The following is a 16,197-nucleotide window of genomic DNA, read 5'->3' as shown; positions in this document are numbered from 1 at the left end:
GTTGTTGCTGAAGCAAAATGAAGGGATAACCCAGAGAGAGAAGGCTCTAATAAGAAGATGAGAGATGCAAGCCAGAGCATAAAGGAAGGGAATATCCTGTCATAGAAAGAGAAATAACATCTCAAGTACCAAACAAGGACGGAGAGGAGATGGGTGTGATGTTTGAGAATAGGAAAATAAGGAAGATTAATAGTTTCTATTCTTGGTGAATTATGAAGGATATTAAATGAGAATGTGGATGAAGAAGTCCTTTAGAAACATGGAAAGTTAAGAGTAGAATTACAAACTAATATTGAATGTCTGTCTTAGTTCATTTAGACTGCTATACCAAAATACCATAAACTAGGTGGCTTATAAAAACAACAGACATTTATTTCTCCCAGTTCTGGAGGCTGCAAAGCCCAAAATCAAGGCACTAAAAGATTTGGTGTCTAGCGACGGCCTGCTTCCTCATTGATGGCTGTCTCCCACTGTAACATCACATGGTAGAAGGGACAGGGATCTCTTGAGCTGCCTGAGTAAGGGTACTAATCCCATTCATGAGGGCTTCATCCTGACAACCTAATCACCTCTCAAAGGATCCACCTCCTAATACCATCACCTCAGGGGTGAGGACTTCAACATGAATTTGGGGAAACGTAAACATTCAAACTACAGCAGTGCCCATATGAACACTGTAATCATGAATTCTGAGTAAAGTCAGTCAGTCCATTTGTGTTATCTTTTCCCTCAGGTAATATCCACCTGCTCAAGTGAAGGCACAGAGAAAGAAATGGAAAAGTTCAACCACATAAGGGTTTTGGCATTCAAACACCCTTCCTCTCTGAAAGAAGTGCAGACATGCATTTTCTAGGTTATACTTATGCCAAGTGAAAATAATTCAAAATGCAAACTCTGAAGTAATAGCAAACTTAGGTGTTATATTAATGGATTATTACTTACAATGTTTTATTTTGCTTTAGTTCTCAAGATCATACATACCACATTTCGCCTGTGAGTCTTTCACTGATTACCTCAGTTTTGTCCTATGTTGTACTTCCTTTTCTATTAGTGCATTTTCTAAAAACACATCAGTAGGATGTATATCTACAGGATAGCTGCAATAATTGCTGCTCTATACATATTGTAATATTTTATTTGAAAAAAAGCCAGCTAAAAAGCACAATAAATTTTTTGCTATAAAACAAAGGAATTTACTCATGACAAGGTATCAATCTTCTTTCACTGTAGAAATAAATTATATAAAATTTAAGTTCTTGATTTATACTTTATTTTCTGTCTTTTATATATAACACATACTAATCGAAGGGAAAAAAAACTAAAAATACAGATTTATACCCAAATGGATAATGATTATATAATCATTCTTACTCCAAACAGAATTGTATTAGGTATAAACAATTATAAACTTTAGATAAATAGGTCATATTCTATAAATACCAATTTGTTATATACAACATAATCTTCTACAAATATTAGTTTTATGTTATTACTTTTCAAAATATTTCAAACTAGTTATTTTTTTCCTTGTGCTTCAGTTTTCTCATTTGAAATTTAGGGACTTACCCCTTTTTATAGATTTACTAGAAATCAAGTTTTTTTGCTGATAAGAATGTCAAATCAGGCACACTGGGATTTATTCCTTTAAAAACACAGTCATTTTGAATCTTCCTAATAGGTAATGGTCTAAAGTCAGAGTCCAGTTACACCATAGAGATAAGACACACCGCCAATTGACAACCCTTTCTCTGGCAGATTTTTCTCCAATGTTTGAGTAGATCATTGTTTCTTGGTGTGAACACCAGATAAAATGTGTAGTTGGTTGGATTTAGGACCCATATTGTATGACAAATACCCATCTTTAAACACCAGCCTTAGACATAGCTCAGGCTGTCTACATGCTTAGAGTTCATTGGAAAGGCTGAGTTCCGCCTTGAGGTCCATTGAGGGCTCCCACAGAGTGGAATCCACCCTGTTTAAATCACTTTTCTCTCTCCTTTTTTCTCATTATTGCTGAGTGTATATTTAAAATTGTGTAAAAATGTATGCAAATATATATGGCATGCTAAAGTAGAACAGAAAGGAGATTCACTGCCATATACACCAGAAGCACAATTCACTGTTATTTTTCTCTCTTCTAACAACTCTTTAAGGGCAGCTATTTTGGGGACAGAGACATAGGCTAGGTTCAGAAAAGCTACTAAGTATACCTACTCATATTAATAAGAAAACAAATGAATCTTTAAGTAAGGAGACATTTATTAAGTCATATCCTTATACTAATTCTTAAATTTAGACAAATTTTTTATATGCTGTTAATTTAGAACTACTAGTCTTGTAAAAAAAATTCTTCAAACCTTTCATATTACTTTATGCTTCTTGAATACAGTGAAAACTGCAGAGCTGGAGAGATGGCTAGCAAAAAAAATAGAGCATCTTATTTAGAGTAGATACACAGCAATACTAGCTCAGGTCAACATGTTATTTACTTCCATGTTACTGAGACCAAAAAAAAAAAAAAATTATCGGGACTTACAATCTCATGACACAAAGAAAACTGTAACTATCAAATTTTAGAGTAAAAATTCAAAGAATAAAAAATAACCTTCAGTGTTTTAGGCAGGACATATTTTGCTAACACAATGAAATAAGATAATCAGGAAAGAAGCGTCTGCACTTGCTGTGGCGATCGGTGAAGAATGTTCTCTGGATCTTTGTATTCATTGACTGGATTCATCACAGCTGCATACACTTCACCATAGGCTCTGCAGACTAATTCTGTAGACTGTTTTACGATCTGCTCTCTATTGATAAGCAAACAAAATGTAAACACATCATTTGAAAAAAATATTTTTACTAAGAATTATAAGACAGCTTGACATTTCAATCAATACATTTCACTTTCATTATCATCACACATGCACTATTTAAGAATCACTATACGGGTACACGATTAATCCTGATTTGGGGATAAAACATAATTTTATATTTATTATTTATTAAATCTTTCTCCATTACTATATAGGTTGCAGAGGGCATGGACTGTGTTTTGTTCCTGATATATAGTGAACTGCTATATATTTGTGCCTGATACACAGGACTGCTAAATAAGAAACAAAAACTGTGACCCAATGTCAATGTATTGATTTTGCAAAAGTGGTAACACATTAAAGAAAGATGCTTACAATTGTTCAAATTTATCAACACTTTTATCTCTCAGAAAACTTAAACTGCTCTTTCACCTATAGCTTTTACTCTAACAACCACATCTCCTAGCTTTCTCTTCAACTCTCTATATCACCCCAAGCTAAAATGTGACGCTTGCAGCAAATCACAGCTTTCTCACAAATACACATTTCTACAAAAGCACACAAAAGAACAGAGTTTTGCAAATGTTTACAAAATTATCCAGCTAGAAAAAACAGTACTGGTTCATTAAATGTGCAACAACTCTCTGCATAGTTCCATGACATTAACTTCCCGTCATCCCCAGCTACTTGTACTATTCATGTATCACTGCGAGAAGATGGTACTAATGGTTCTCATGGTACTAGCCATGAGAACACTGGTACTAATTTTCTGATTTTTACAAAAACTAATAAAAATGTAGTATTTTTTTTTTTTGAGACGGAGTCTCACTCTGTCACCCAGGCTGGCTGCAAGCTCTGCCTCCTGAGTTCACGCCATTCTCCTGCCTCAGCCTCCCGAGTAGCTGGGACTACAGGCGCTCGCCACCACGCGCCGCTGATTTCTTTGTATTTTTAGTAGAGACAGGGTTTCACCGTGTTAGCCAGGATGGTCTCGATCTCCTGACCTCGTGATCCGCCCGCCTCAGCCTCCCAAAGTGCTGGGATTACAGGCGTGAGCCACCGCACCTGGCCATAAAAATGTGTTTTTAAAGCTTTGCTTCCAAACTTCCTTTTCTTGTAGTTTCCTACTTGTGTTAATGGCATAACAATGTCGTATCACCTCAGTTCAGGTTCTAAAATGACCTCTTGCCTGGAGTAAACGCAAACTCCTATCTATTCTTCTCTCTTTCAGTATCTTCCATATTCAATCCATCCTACGCACTGTTGTTAGATTAATCTTTCTGAGGCATACTTTCTATCATATCTTTCTCTTACCTGGAGCTTTCAAAGAGCATCAATGGCCTCTTTTGGTTTCAGAGAAGCCAACATTCCTTCTCCTACCATTCAAAATCATCTAACACTTTCCCTATCACTACTCTAATTCCAGTGCTACCCCTGACTGTTCTCCCGGCTCTGGTCTTGCTCATCTCAGTTCCTTTGCTCCTACTTCATTTTCCTAGAATGCCTCTTTCACCACTTTTAAATGCTCTCAATGTTCAGCAAAAATGTTCCCTCTTATCCATGAAGTCTTATCTGATTTTTAGAGCTAGAAATAATTACATCCTTTGTGGAATGTCCATGATACTTTTTCTGTTCCTTTTATGTAGCTTTTACCACTCCTAACTTACAATAAAGCTTCTACATTTTCTTGATGTTCAGATCCCAACAGTTTTGTATTAGGAAGGGGTTAGCTCTGCATCAAATGGATATGACTGACATATAACCCAATTTCCAAAATGTCCTTTAAAAATTATTAAATTACAGAAATACATGTTGTTCATGTCTTACCTGTCCTGCAAAATTTCAAGTAACTTGACCCTGTTTATGTTCATATGTCCCTTAAAATCCAGTATATTTTGAATATGATGGATGCTCAATAAATACATGTTCACTGAATACTTGGAGAAAAATAACTTTTTCCTTATTTACAGAGTCCTATTCTGGGCTCTTGAGCCACCACTGTTTTCCATAAATGCTGAATCAGTGGCTATTTCAGGGCAAACTGTTTCTTCACATAGTCAAGAGTACGTGACTGTGACTAGCCAGACTAACGTAATAGTTATAGCGTAATAGTAATGTTGTGTTAAGTTGTAACACAAGTCAATATCATGAGGCCATGATCAACAGAACATATTCTTTGTTTTTCTAGGAATTATGTTCTTTTTTGGTAATAATGGATAGAATAATATATTTTTAAGATTATCTGTGGAAATATATGCATCTGTGGTCTAGAAAAGAGAATAGTTGGATGGAATAAGAAGTCCACCTATGATCTTGGAATATCTGTACACTGTTCTAATGGGGTCCAAACTCTTGGTGAGTTGAAGTAACTTGACATTTTCCAAAAATTGCTAAAGCTTCCAAAATGACAGTGAGTAGTAGAAAGATATGCTGTGTAAATTTTCTGAGCAGAGTAGAGTGGTGCTACTGGTTGTACTACATTTTTGCTGAAAGGAAAGGTATGATGGTAGAAACTGGTTTAGAAAACTACTAAACTAAATGAGGCTTGGAGATTTTTTTTTTTTTTTTTTTTGAGATAGTCTCACTTTGTCACCAGGCTGGAGTGCAGTGGCATAATCTTGGCTCATTGCAACCTCTGCCTCCTCAGTTCAAGTGATTCTCCTGCCTCAGCCTCCCAAGTAGCTGGGATTACAGGCATGCACCACCATGCCTGGCTAATTTTTGTATTTTTAGTAGAGACGGGGTTTCACCATGTTGATCAGGCTGGTCTTGAAATCCTGACCTCAGGTGATCCACCCACTTTGGCCTCCCAAAGTGCTGGGATTACAGGCATGAGCCACTGTGCCCAGCCTGGAGATATTTTTTGATCTATTGATTGGTGATCTTTCCTGTAATTAAATTTGCTTGACAATGAATGTAACAAAATAATGCAAAAATTATTTTTCATGAAAACATACTAGAAACTAGTATTTTAAAACATTATTACATTTAACACACATTTGATACCCACTTTTGCAACAAGTCAGATACTGGATTTTAGAAATAGTGTTCTTCGTTCTTTTCTAAGTACAATAACATAGATTTCTGAGAAGTGTATAAAGCATTCATTATCCATGCCTCATACTCAAGTCTATACTCAATCTCAATACAGCATATATTTGATCATATATAAGGAGTACACAAAATAAGGCTATTTCTTCTCATAAAAAGTATACAATGTACAATTATAAATATTGAATATGATTTTTAAAAGTTCAGAGTAACTTGTAAATGTAGTATTGTTGAAACTTCTAAAGTAGTGAAGTTTAAATTTCTCAAGTAACAGTGATAAAAAATTTAAAATTTACTGAAATTTAGTTATAACTTGACACATTTATTTCTAAGCTATATAAATTAGCTCACAAATGTCTGAAACTAACACTACAGCTGAAAATTCATTGTTAAGTCTGCAATAGATAAAAATAAAATAAAGCAGTACTGCAATAAACATAGATAATTAAATAGAATCAAGCCAGTTAAAACTAAACAAGAGTTTATAATTTATTTTAAATTTTGGTGTTAGATGGTATAGTACGTCTTCAATCTGCTCCTCACTTTAAAAAGCCACTGAGATAGGGAAAGGGTTAAAAAAAGAATATGCGTATGGTGGAGAAGATGAAGAAAGCAAAGCTGGTGGATAAAAAGAAATCTTCATGTATTACATGAAGGAAGGAGGAAGGAAAAAAAGCAAAGAATAAGGAACTGCTCCTCCTGGCCTGCTAACTGCCTGCTAAAGCCAACAGGATAGAAATAAAATGAAAAGGGAGATTCTCTAAAGTGAGTCTGAGTCAAACTCAAACTATAAAGACCAAGAACTCTGGATGACAGTGTGATTCTACATTTCTGAACAAATATGAGTTCATTTATCACTACCAAAGCGACAGGTTCCTACACTCACTTTGATTAAGTATTTTCTAATCCGTTCTATAGGGTACAGTAGAGATAAAATGGTATAGTGGAGGAAATTACTGTTAGAAGACTTACATTCTAGTTGAAGCTCTGCCACTTATTATTGTTGCCTTGAATAAGTAATTTAACCTCTACTAGTTAGATTACTAGATGAATTAGTTAATCTTTATAAGGTACTTTGAGCTTTTGAGCGATATTATTCCATTGAGAGTTAAGAGTATTTTAATGAGTTATTGTTTAAAAAAAACTACCTACATGAATAAATACATCACATACGCATACACATACATTATTTTAGGGAACTAAGTTTCCCAAAATATGATTTATAAAAGCATATCAGTTATTTGTATATAAATGAATGTTTCTATAGTGCTAAAACCATTTTATCCTCTTGCCAGTTTACTATACTTTTTATTTACAGTAATAATTACTATGTAAATTCATCCTTTATCTTAAAAAGTATATTAAGTATCTGTCTATCAATCAACTGATCAAATGATTTTTTTTTTTTTTTTTTTTTTTTTTTTTTTTTTTTTTTTTTGAGACAGAGTCTCGCTTAGTCGCCCAGGCTGGAGTGCAGTGGCGCGATCTCGGCTCACTGCAAGCTCCGCCTCCCGGGTTCACGCCATTCTCCTGCCTCAGCCTCCCGAGTAGCTGGGACTACAGGCGCCCGCCGCCTCGCCCGGCTAATTTTTTGCATTTTTAGTAGAGACGGGGTTTCACAGTGTTAGCCAGGATGGTCTCGATCTCCTGACCTTGTGATCCGCCCGCCTCGGCCTCCCAAAGTGCTGGGATTACAGGCGTGAGCCACCGCGCCCGGCCTGATCAAATGATTTTTAAAAGTTCAGAGTAACTATCTATATTGTCTGCCAGCCTGCCTGGTCTTAGCCCAAATTATTCATTAAATACTAATATCACATATGAAATACAGAGTCTCAAACAATAATGAATCATTATAGTGACAAATAATCAATGTTCAAAATGGAAAAGTTTCAAGGATTCTATGACTAAATCCAAAATGACCAACAGATCATCTCAGTTCAGTCACATGCTCCTGAAAGTTGGGAATGTCCTTATCAACTAAACACCCTATGTACTGGCAGTGAAAGCAGTGAATTTTTGTTGTTATTGTCAGCAGTGCATGCTGAACACTGGTTCTAGCATGGGCATCCACTTGATTTTACTTACTATTTTGATCAATCACAGCCTAGCCCATACTGAGGGGGAGTACCTTCAGGACTGTTTCTGTCCTCTTGCTTTTCACAACACCAAAAGATATGCAAAAAGACCAGTTGAAAGGGGAAAGTAACTTTTTAAAAATTATTATACTTTAAATTCTAGGGTACAGGTGCACAACGTGCCGGTTTGTTACATAGGTATACATCTGCCATGTTGGTTTGCTGCACCCATTTACTTGTCATTTACATTAGGTATTTCTCCTAATGCTATCCCTCCCCCACCCCCACCACACGACAGGGCCTGGGGTGTGATGTTTCCTGCCCTGTGTCCAAGTGTTCTCAATGTTCAATTCCCGCCTATGAGTGAGAACATGCAGTGTTTGGTTTTCTGTCCTTGCAACAGTTTGCTCAGAATGACGGTTTTCAGCTGCATCCATATCCCTACAAAGGACATGAATTCATCCTTTTTTATGGCTGCATAGTATTGCATGGTGTATATGTGCCACATTTTCTTAATGTATTCTATCATTGATGGACATTTGTGTTGGTTCCAAGTTTTTGCTATTGTGAATAGTGCCACAATAAACATACGTGTGCATGTGTCTTTATACTAGCATGATTTATAATCCTTTGGGTATACACTCAGTATGGGATCGGTGGGCCAAATCGTATTTCTAGTTCTAGATCATTCAGGATGCACCACACTGTCTTCCACAATGGTTGAACTAGTTTACACTCCCACCAACAGTGTAAAAGCATTCCTGTTACTCCACATCCTCTCCAGTATCTGTTTCTTCCTGACTTTTTAATGATTGCCATTCTGACGGGTGTGAGATGGTATCTCATTGTGGTTTTGATTTGCATTTCTCTCATGACCAGTGATGACGAACATTTTTTCATGTGTCTGTTGACTGCATAAATGTCTTCTTTTGAGAAGTCTCTGTTCATATCCTTTGCCCACTTTTTGATGGGGTTGTTTATTTCTTGTAAATTTGTTTAAGCTCTTTGTAGATTCTGGATATTAGCCCTTTGTCAGATGGGTAGATTGCAAAAATTTTTTTCCCATTCTGTAGGTTGGCTGTTCACTCTGAGGGTAGTTTCTTTTGCTGTGCAGCAGCTCTTGAGTTTAATTAGATCCCATTTTCCTATTTTGGCTTTTGTTGCCATTGTTTTCATCATGAAGTCCTTGTCCATGCTTATGTCCTAAATGATACTGCCTAGGTTTTCTTCTAGGGTTTTTACGGTTTTAGGTCTAACATTTAAGTTTTTAATCTATCTTGAATTAATTCTTGTATAAGGTGTAAGGAAGGGATCCAGTTTCAGCTTTCTACATTTGCCTAGCCAATTTTCCCAGTACCATTTATTAAACAGGGAATCCTTACTCCATTTCTTGTTTTTTTCAGGTCTGTCAAAGATCAGATGGTTGTAGATGTGTGGTGTTATTTCTGAGGCCTCTATTCTGTTCCATCGGTTTAGATATCTGTTTTGACACCAGTACCGTACTGTTTTGGTTACTGTAGCCTTGTAGTCTAGTTTGAAGTCAGGTAGTGTGATGCTTCTAGCTTTGTTCTTTTGGCTTAGGATTGTCTTGGCAACGTGGGCTCTTTTTTGGTTCCATATAAATTTTAAAGTAGTTTCTTCCAATTCTGTGAAGAAAGTCATTGGTACCTTGATGGGGATGGCATTGAATCTATAAATTACCATGGGCAGTATGGCCATTTTCATGATATTGATTCTTCCTATCCATGAACATGAAATGTTCTCCCATTTATGTCCTCTTTTATTTCGTTGAACAGTGGTGTGTAGTTCTCCTTGAAGAGATCCTTCACATCCCTTGTAAGCTGGATTCCTAGGTTATTTTATTCTCTTTGTAGCAATTGTGAATGGGAGTTTGCTCATGATTTGGCTCTGTTTGTCTGTTATTGGTGTATAGGAATGCTTGTGATTTTGCACGCTGATTTTGTATCCTGAGAATTTGCTGAAGTTCCTTGTCAGCTTAAGGAGATTTTGGGCTGAGACAATGGGGTTTTCTAAATATACAATCACGTCACCTGCAAACAGGGACAATTTGACTTCCTCTTTTCCTAATTGAATACCCTTTATTTGTTTCTCCTGCCTGATTGCCCTGGCCAGAACTTCCAACACTATGTTGAATAGGAGTGGTGAGAGAGGGCAGCCCTGTCTTGTGCCAGTTTTCAAAGGGAATACTTCCAGTTTTTGCCCATTCAGTATGATGTTGGTGTGGGTCTGTCATAAATAGCTCTTATTATTTTGAGATATGTTCCATCAAAACCTAGTTTATTGATAGTTTTTTAGCATGAAGGGCTGTGGAATTTTGTCAAAGGCCCTTTCTGCATCTATTGAGATAATCATGTGGTTTTTGTCATTGGTTCTGTTTATGTGATGGATTCTGTTTATTGATATGCATATGTCGAACCAGCCTTGCATCCCAGGGATGAAGCCAACTTGATCGTGATGGATAAGCTTTTTGACGTGCTGATGAATTTGGTTTGCCAGTATTTTACTGAGGACTTTTGCATCAATGTTCATCTGGGATATTGGTCTAAAATTCTCTTTTTTTGTTGTGTCTCTGCCAGGCTTTGGTATCACGATGATGCTGGCCTCATAAAATGAGTTAAGGAGGATTCCCTCTCTTTCTATTGATTGGAATAGTTTCAGAAGGTTGGTACCAGCTCCTCTTTTTACCTCTGGTAGAATTCGGCTGTGAATCCGTCTGGTCCTGAACTTTTTTTTGGTTGGTAGGCTACTAATTCTGCCTCAATTTCAGAGCCTGTTATTGGTCTATTCAGAGATTCAACTTCCTCCTGTTTTAGTCTTAGGAGGGTGTATGTGTCCAGGAATTTATCCATTTCTTCTAGGTTTTGTAGATTATTTGCATAGAGGTGTTTGTAGTATTCTCTGATGGTAGTTTGTATTTCTGTGGGATCAGTGATGATGTCCCCTTTATCTTTTTTTTATTGTGTCTATTTGATTCTTCTCTCTTTTCTTATTGGTCTTGCTAGCGGTCTATCAATTTTGTTGATCTTTTCAAAACACCAGCTCCTGGATTCATTGATTTTTTGAAGGGTTTTTTTGTGTCTCTATCTCCTTCAGTTCTGCTCTTAGTTATTTCTTGCCTTCTGCTAGCTTTTGAATTTGTTTGCTCTTGCTTTTCTAGTTCTTTGAATTGTGATGCTAGGGTGTCAATTTTAGATCTTTCCTGCCTTCTTTTGTGGGCATTTAGTGCTATAAATTTCCCTCTATACACTGCTTTAAATGTGTCCCAGAGATTCTGGCACATTATGTCTCTGTTCTCATTGGTTTCAAAGAACATCTTTATTTCTGCCTTCATTTCATTATTTACCCCGTAGTCATTCAGGAGCAGGAGTCATCCATGTAGTTGTGCAGTTTTGAATGAGTTTCTTAATCCTGAGTTCTAATTTGATTGCATTGTGGTCTGAGAGACAGTTTGTTGTGATTTCTGTTCTTTTACATTTGCTGAGGAGTGCTTTACTTCCAACTATGTGATCAGTTTTGGAATAAGTGTGATGTGGTGCTGAGAAGAATATATATTCTGTTGATATGGGGTGGAGAGTTCTCTAGATGTCTATTAGGTCTGCTTGGTGCAGAGCTGAGTTCAAGTCCTGGATATCCTTGTTAACCTTCTGTCTCGTTGATCTGTCTAATATTGACAGTGGGGTGTTAAAATCTCCCATTATTATTGTGTGGGTGTCTAAGTCTCTTTGTAGGTCTCCAAGGACTTGCTTTATGAATCTGGGTGCTGCTGTATTGTGTGCATACATATTTAGGATAGTTAGCTCTTCTTGTTGAATTGATCCCTTTATCATTATGTAATGGCCTTCTTTGTCTCATTTGATCTTTGTTGGTTTAAAGTCTGTTTTATCAGAGACCAGGACTGCAACCGCTTCTTTTTTTTGCCTTCCATTTGCTTGGTAGATCTTCCTCCATCCCTTTATTTTGAGCCTATGTGTGTCTCTGCATGTGAGATGGGTCTCCTGAATATAGCACACTGATGGCTCTTGACTCTTTATCCAATTTGCCAGTCCATGTCTTTTAATTGGGGCATTTAGCCCATTTACATTTAAGGTTAATATTGTTATGTGTGAATCTGATCCTGTCATTATGATGTTAGCTGGTTATTTTGCCTGTTAGTTGATGCAGTTTCTTCCTAGCATCGATGGTCTTGACAATGTGGCATGTTTTTGCAGTGGCTGGTACCAGTTGTTCCTTTCCATGTTTAGTGCTTCCTTCAGGAGCTCTTGTAAGGCAGGCCTGGTGGTAGCAAAATCTCTCAGCATTTGCTTGTCTGTAAAGGATTTTATTTCTCCTTCACTTATGAAGCTTAGTTTGGCTGGATATGAAATTCTGGGTTGAAATTTCTTTAAGAATGTTGAATATTGGCCCCCCACTCTCCTTTGGCTTGTAGAGTTTCTGCTGAGAGATCTGCTGTTAGTCTGATGGGCTTCCCTTTGTGGGTACCCTGACCTTTCTCTCTGGCTGTCCTTAACATTTTTTCCTTCATTTCAACCTTGGTGAATCTGACAATTATGTCTTGAACTTGCTCTTCTCGAGGAGTATCTTTGTGGCGTTCTCTGTATTTCCTGAATTTGAATGTTGGCCTGCCTTGCTAGGTTGGGGAAGTTCTCCTGGATAATATCCTGAAGAGTGTTTTCCAACTTGGTTCCATTCTCCCCATCACTTTCAGGTACAACAATCAAACATAGATTTAGTGTTTTCACCTAATCCCATATTTCTTGGAGGCTTTGTTTGTTTCTTTTTACTCTTTTTTCTCTAAACTTCTCTTCTTGCTTTATTTCATTAATTTGATCTTCAATCACTGATACTTTCTTCCAGTCGATCAAATCAGCTACTGAAGCTTGTGCATGCATCACGTAGTTCTCGTGCCATGTTTTTCAGCTCCATCAGGTCATTTAAGGTCTTCTCTACACTGTTTATTCTAGTTAGCCATTCATCTAATCTTTCTTCAAGGTTTTCAGCTTCCTTGCGATGGGTCAAACATCCTCCTTTAGCTCAGAGGAGTTTGTTATCACCGACCTTCTGAAGCCTACTTCTGTCAGCTCATCAAAGTCATTCTCCATCCAGCTTTGTTCCGTTGCTGGTGAGGAGCTGCGATCCTTTAGAGGAGAAGAGGCTCTCTCGTTTTTAGAATTTTCAGCTTTTCTGCTCTGGTTTCTCCCCATCTTTGTGGTTTTATCTACCTTTGGTCTTTGATGTTGATGACCTACAGATGGGGTTTTGGTGTGGATGTCCTTTTTGTTGATATTGATGCTATTCCTTTCTGTTTGTTAGTTTTCCTTCTAACAGTCAGGTCCCTCAGCTGCAGGTTTGTCGGAGTTTGCTGGAGGTCCACTCCAGACAAGCGGAGGCTGCAGAACAGCAAATATTGCTGCCTGATCCTTCCTCTGGAAGCTTCATCCCAGAGGGGCACCTGCCTCTATGAGGTGTCAGTCAGCCCCTACTGGGGTGTCTCCCAGTTAGGCTACACAGGAGTCAGGGACCCATTTGAGGAGGCAGTCTGTCCATTCTCCGAGGTCAACACAGTGCTGGGAGAGAATCATTGCTCTTTTCAGAGCTGTCAGACAGGGATGTTTAAGTCTGCAGAAGTTTCTTCTGCCTTTTGTTCACCTATGCCCTGCCCGCCGAGGTGGATACTACAGAGACAGCCTGCTTTGCTGAGCTCTGGTGGGCTCTGCCCAGTTAGAGCTACCCAGGTCACTTTGTTTACCTACTCAAGGCTCAGCAATGGCAGACGCCCCTCCCCCTGCCAGGCTGCTGCCTGGCAGGTTGATCTCAGACTACTGCACTAGCAGTAAGCAAGGCTCCATGGGCTTGGGATCTGCCTAGCCAGGTGAGGAATATAATCTCCTGGTGTGCCGTTTGCTGAGACCATTGGAAAAGCACAGTATTTGGGCGGAACTGTCCCATTTATCCAGCTGCCATCTGTCAGCCTTCCCTTGGCTAGGAAAGGGAAATCCCCCAACCCCTTGAGCTTCCTGGGGGAGGCAATGCCCCGCCCTGCTTCTGCTCACCCTCCATGGGCTGCACCCACTGTCCAACCAGTCCCAATGAGAGGAACCAGGTACCTTGGTTGGAAATGCAGAAATCACCCGTTTTCTGTGTCGATCATGTTGGGAGCTGCAGACCGGAGCTGTTTCTATTTGGCCATCTTGGAATGGCATAACTTTTTATTTGAATATAAGCTATGATCATCTAAACAGGTAGACCATTAACTTTCCTGTCTCTTTGCTACCACGAAATCCTCAGAGGTATTAATTTATTAAGTGGTATCCTATGGGCCTTTGGATGGTTTAATGATCTTCCCAGTCCAAGTATAACTTTTAAAAAATTAAAAAGATGATTCTCATACAAATTAATGATGGGTCAAAAATTTAATAACTCATTGATGAGGAAACTACTAAGAAGATAAAGCTGGTTCAAAGCACATTTTGAGAAACTGGTCATTTACAGGTATTTGGAAAGGACAGTCAGAACAAAACAGGTTAGGTACAAATGTGCTACAGAGCAAGAAAAACCATAGCTTTGGGGCTATTTCTTCTACCACACAGAATCTATAAATTAACATGTCCACAGAGTTTGGAACCTTTAATCAATAGTAAACAGAGAATCAAACAAAGGCCCATTCCCTAAATAAATAATTATTGATGAGCCTGTTAAAAACAATGCTTCATTATGACCCTGCAATGACATACTGTTCTCTCAGACCTTATTTGCCTAATTCCAAGTTTTGAAAGGTCTTTCTTAACATCTCTTACACTTAGAAAGTAGCTGCTATACCAGCATATCATATAGCAAATATAATAATCAGGCAGTTAATTTACTGTTAGGAAAAAAACATATTGAGAGATCAGCTTGTTATATAGTTTTAAAGAAGGCAACGTTTTTTCAGCTACTAATGTATCAGAATACTATATATTGGGAAATTCAATTTGTCCAGTTACAAACGTCACAGTGTCATAAAAATCTGGTATTATAAATTTTAAAATCATGATAAAGACTGATCTATAACTAAATGGATATATTATTCTCATTTTAAAATATGTTCAAGGAAATTTACTGTATTTTAAATAATTATTTAAAACTGAACTGAGATAAGAAATGAACTGCTTACTTCCAAAAATCAGTGAGCTTGTCATTAATCTGTACTTTAGGATTTTGGTTGCCATAACAACATGATACAACTTTCTCATTACCATAAACCCAGCATTTCCAAAAATAGATTATTTCAACATCAGGTTCTGTGATCACTAAAGTTAAGTTTTATTTTAGCACCACAGTTAAGAGTGCAATCAAATGTGCCACAGGAGAAAAAAAGGCGTTAAGCCTAAAAGCCCAAGTAGAAAAGATGATAATATCCTTATGAATAACAGATTAGTTAAAATTCTGATTTTTCTTTATCACCATATAAACATAAGAAATGTCACAATGGGTCAAGACAATTTTTCATCCCAGGTTAGCTATCTGTCTACAAGTGAAATTTAAGTATATTTTTCATGAGGCCAAGCTACGTATTTCACATGTCATCTATCATCACATATGCCAGACATCTATGAGCATCTTTCAAAAATAATAAAATAATCTCAACACAGAAAGAGCTAATAAAATACAGTATAGTCTAGTGTTGAAGAGAATAGGGTCTAGAATCAGAAATACTGGATTTAAATCATGGCTCTACTTCTTACTAATTTTTGACCTTGATTCAATTACTTAATCTTTCTAAACAATATCCTCTTTTAAATTCATCGAAAGAATTGAACTAAGCAATCTATTATTAAAGGATCACTCTGAGTGTTCAGTTTAGGCTGTAGGGCTTGGGTGGATGGTGGTGGAGAGGGCAAGTGTAAAAATGGAAGAGTTCAGAGGTTAATGTGATAAACCAGGCACAGATGATGCCACCTTGGGCTGGAGTGCTAATTGTGGAGATGTTCAAAAGTATGAGTCCTCTCTCATATACTTTTTCTTAGATAAATATTTAATGAAATAATTCCATGAGAAGTTTGATTAATGTTGGAATTATTTACAGATTAACCTGTTACACTAGTGAATTTTCCAGTCTATGAACAGAGTATGCCTATTTAGTCAGACCTTTTAGAATTTTCAATAAATTTTTATAAGTTTCATTATGTAATTTTCCATATATATTATCGAATTTATTCCTAGGAAACAATCCTGTGACTTTTATAATAAAGTCTTTTACTTTT

The 16,197-nt window shown here is 37.3% G+C and overlaps 1 protein-coding gene across 2 annotated transcripts in view; it reads right to left on the bottom strand.

Annotated features, from left to right (window-relative positions):
- Positions 1-1,117: 1,117 nt before the first annotated feature.
- Positions 1,118-16,197, bottom strand: part of COG6 (component of oligomeric golgi complex 6) — a 101,676-nt gene continuing 86,596 nt past the window's right edge. For both annotated transcript variants that reach the window (XM_077974394.1, XM_001088372.4), the window contains one exon: positions 1,118-2,804. Coding sequence is in view for 1 of the 2 variants with exons in the window: in XM_001088372.4 (XP_001088372.3) it covers positions 2,657-2,804 (148 nt within the window). In the remaining variant the exon portion in view is untranslated. The remainder of the gene's footprint in view (positions 2,805-16,197) is intronic.

This window comes from Macaca mulatta, chromosome 17, assembly GCF_049350105.2.
Source record: "Macaca mulatta isolate MMU2019108-1 chromosome 17, T2T-MMU8v2.0, whole genome shotgun sequence".
In the NCBI taxonomy this organism is placed as follows: Eukaryota; Metazoa; Chordata; class Mammalia; order Primates; family Cercopithecidae; genus Macaca; species Macaca mulatta.
This window is presented reverse-complemented; position numbering and strand designations above follow the sequence as displayed.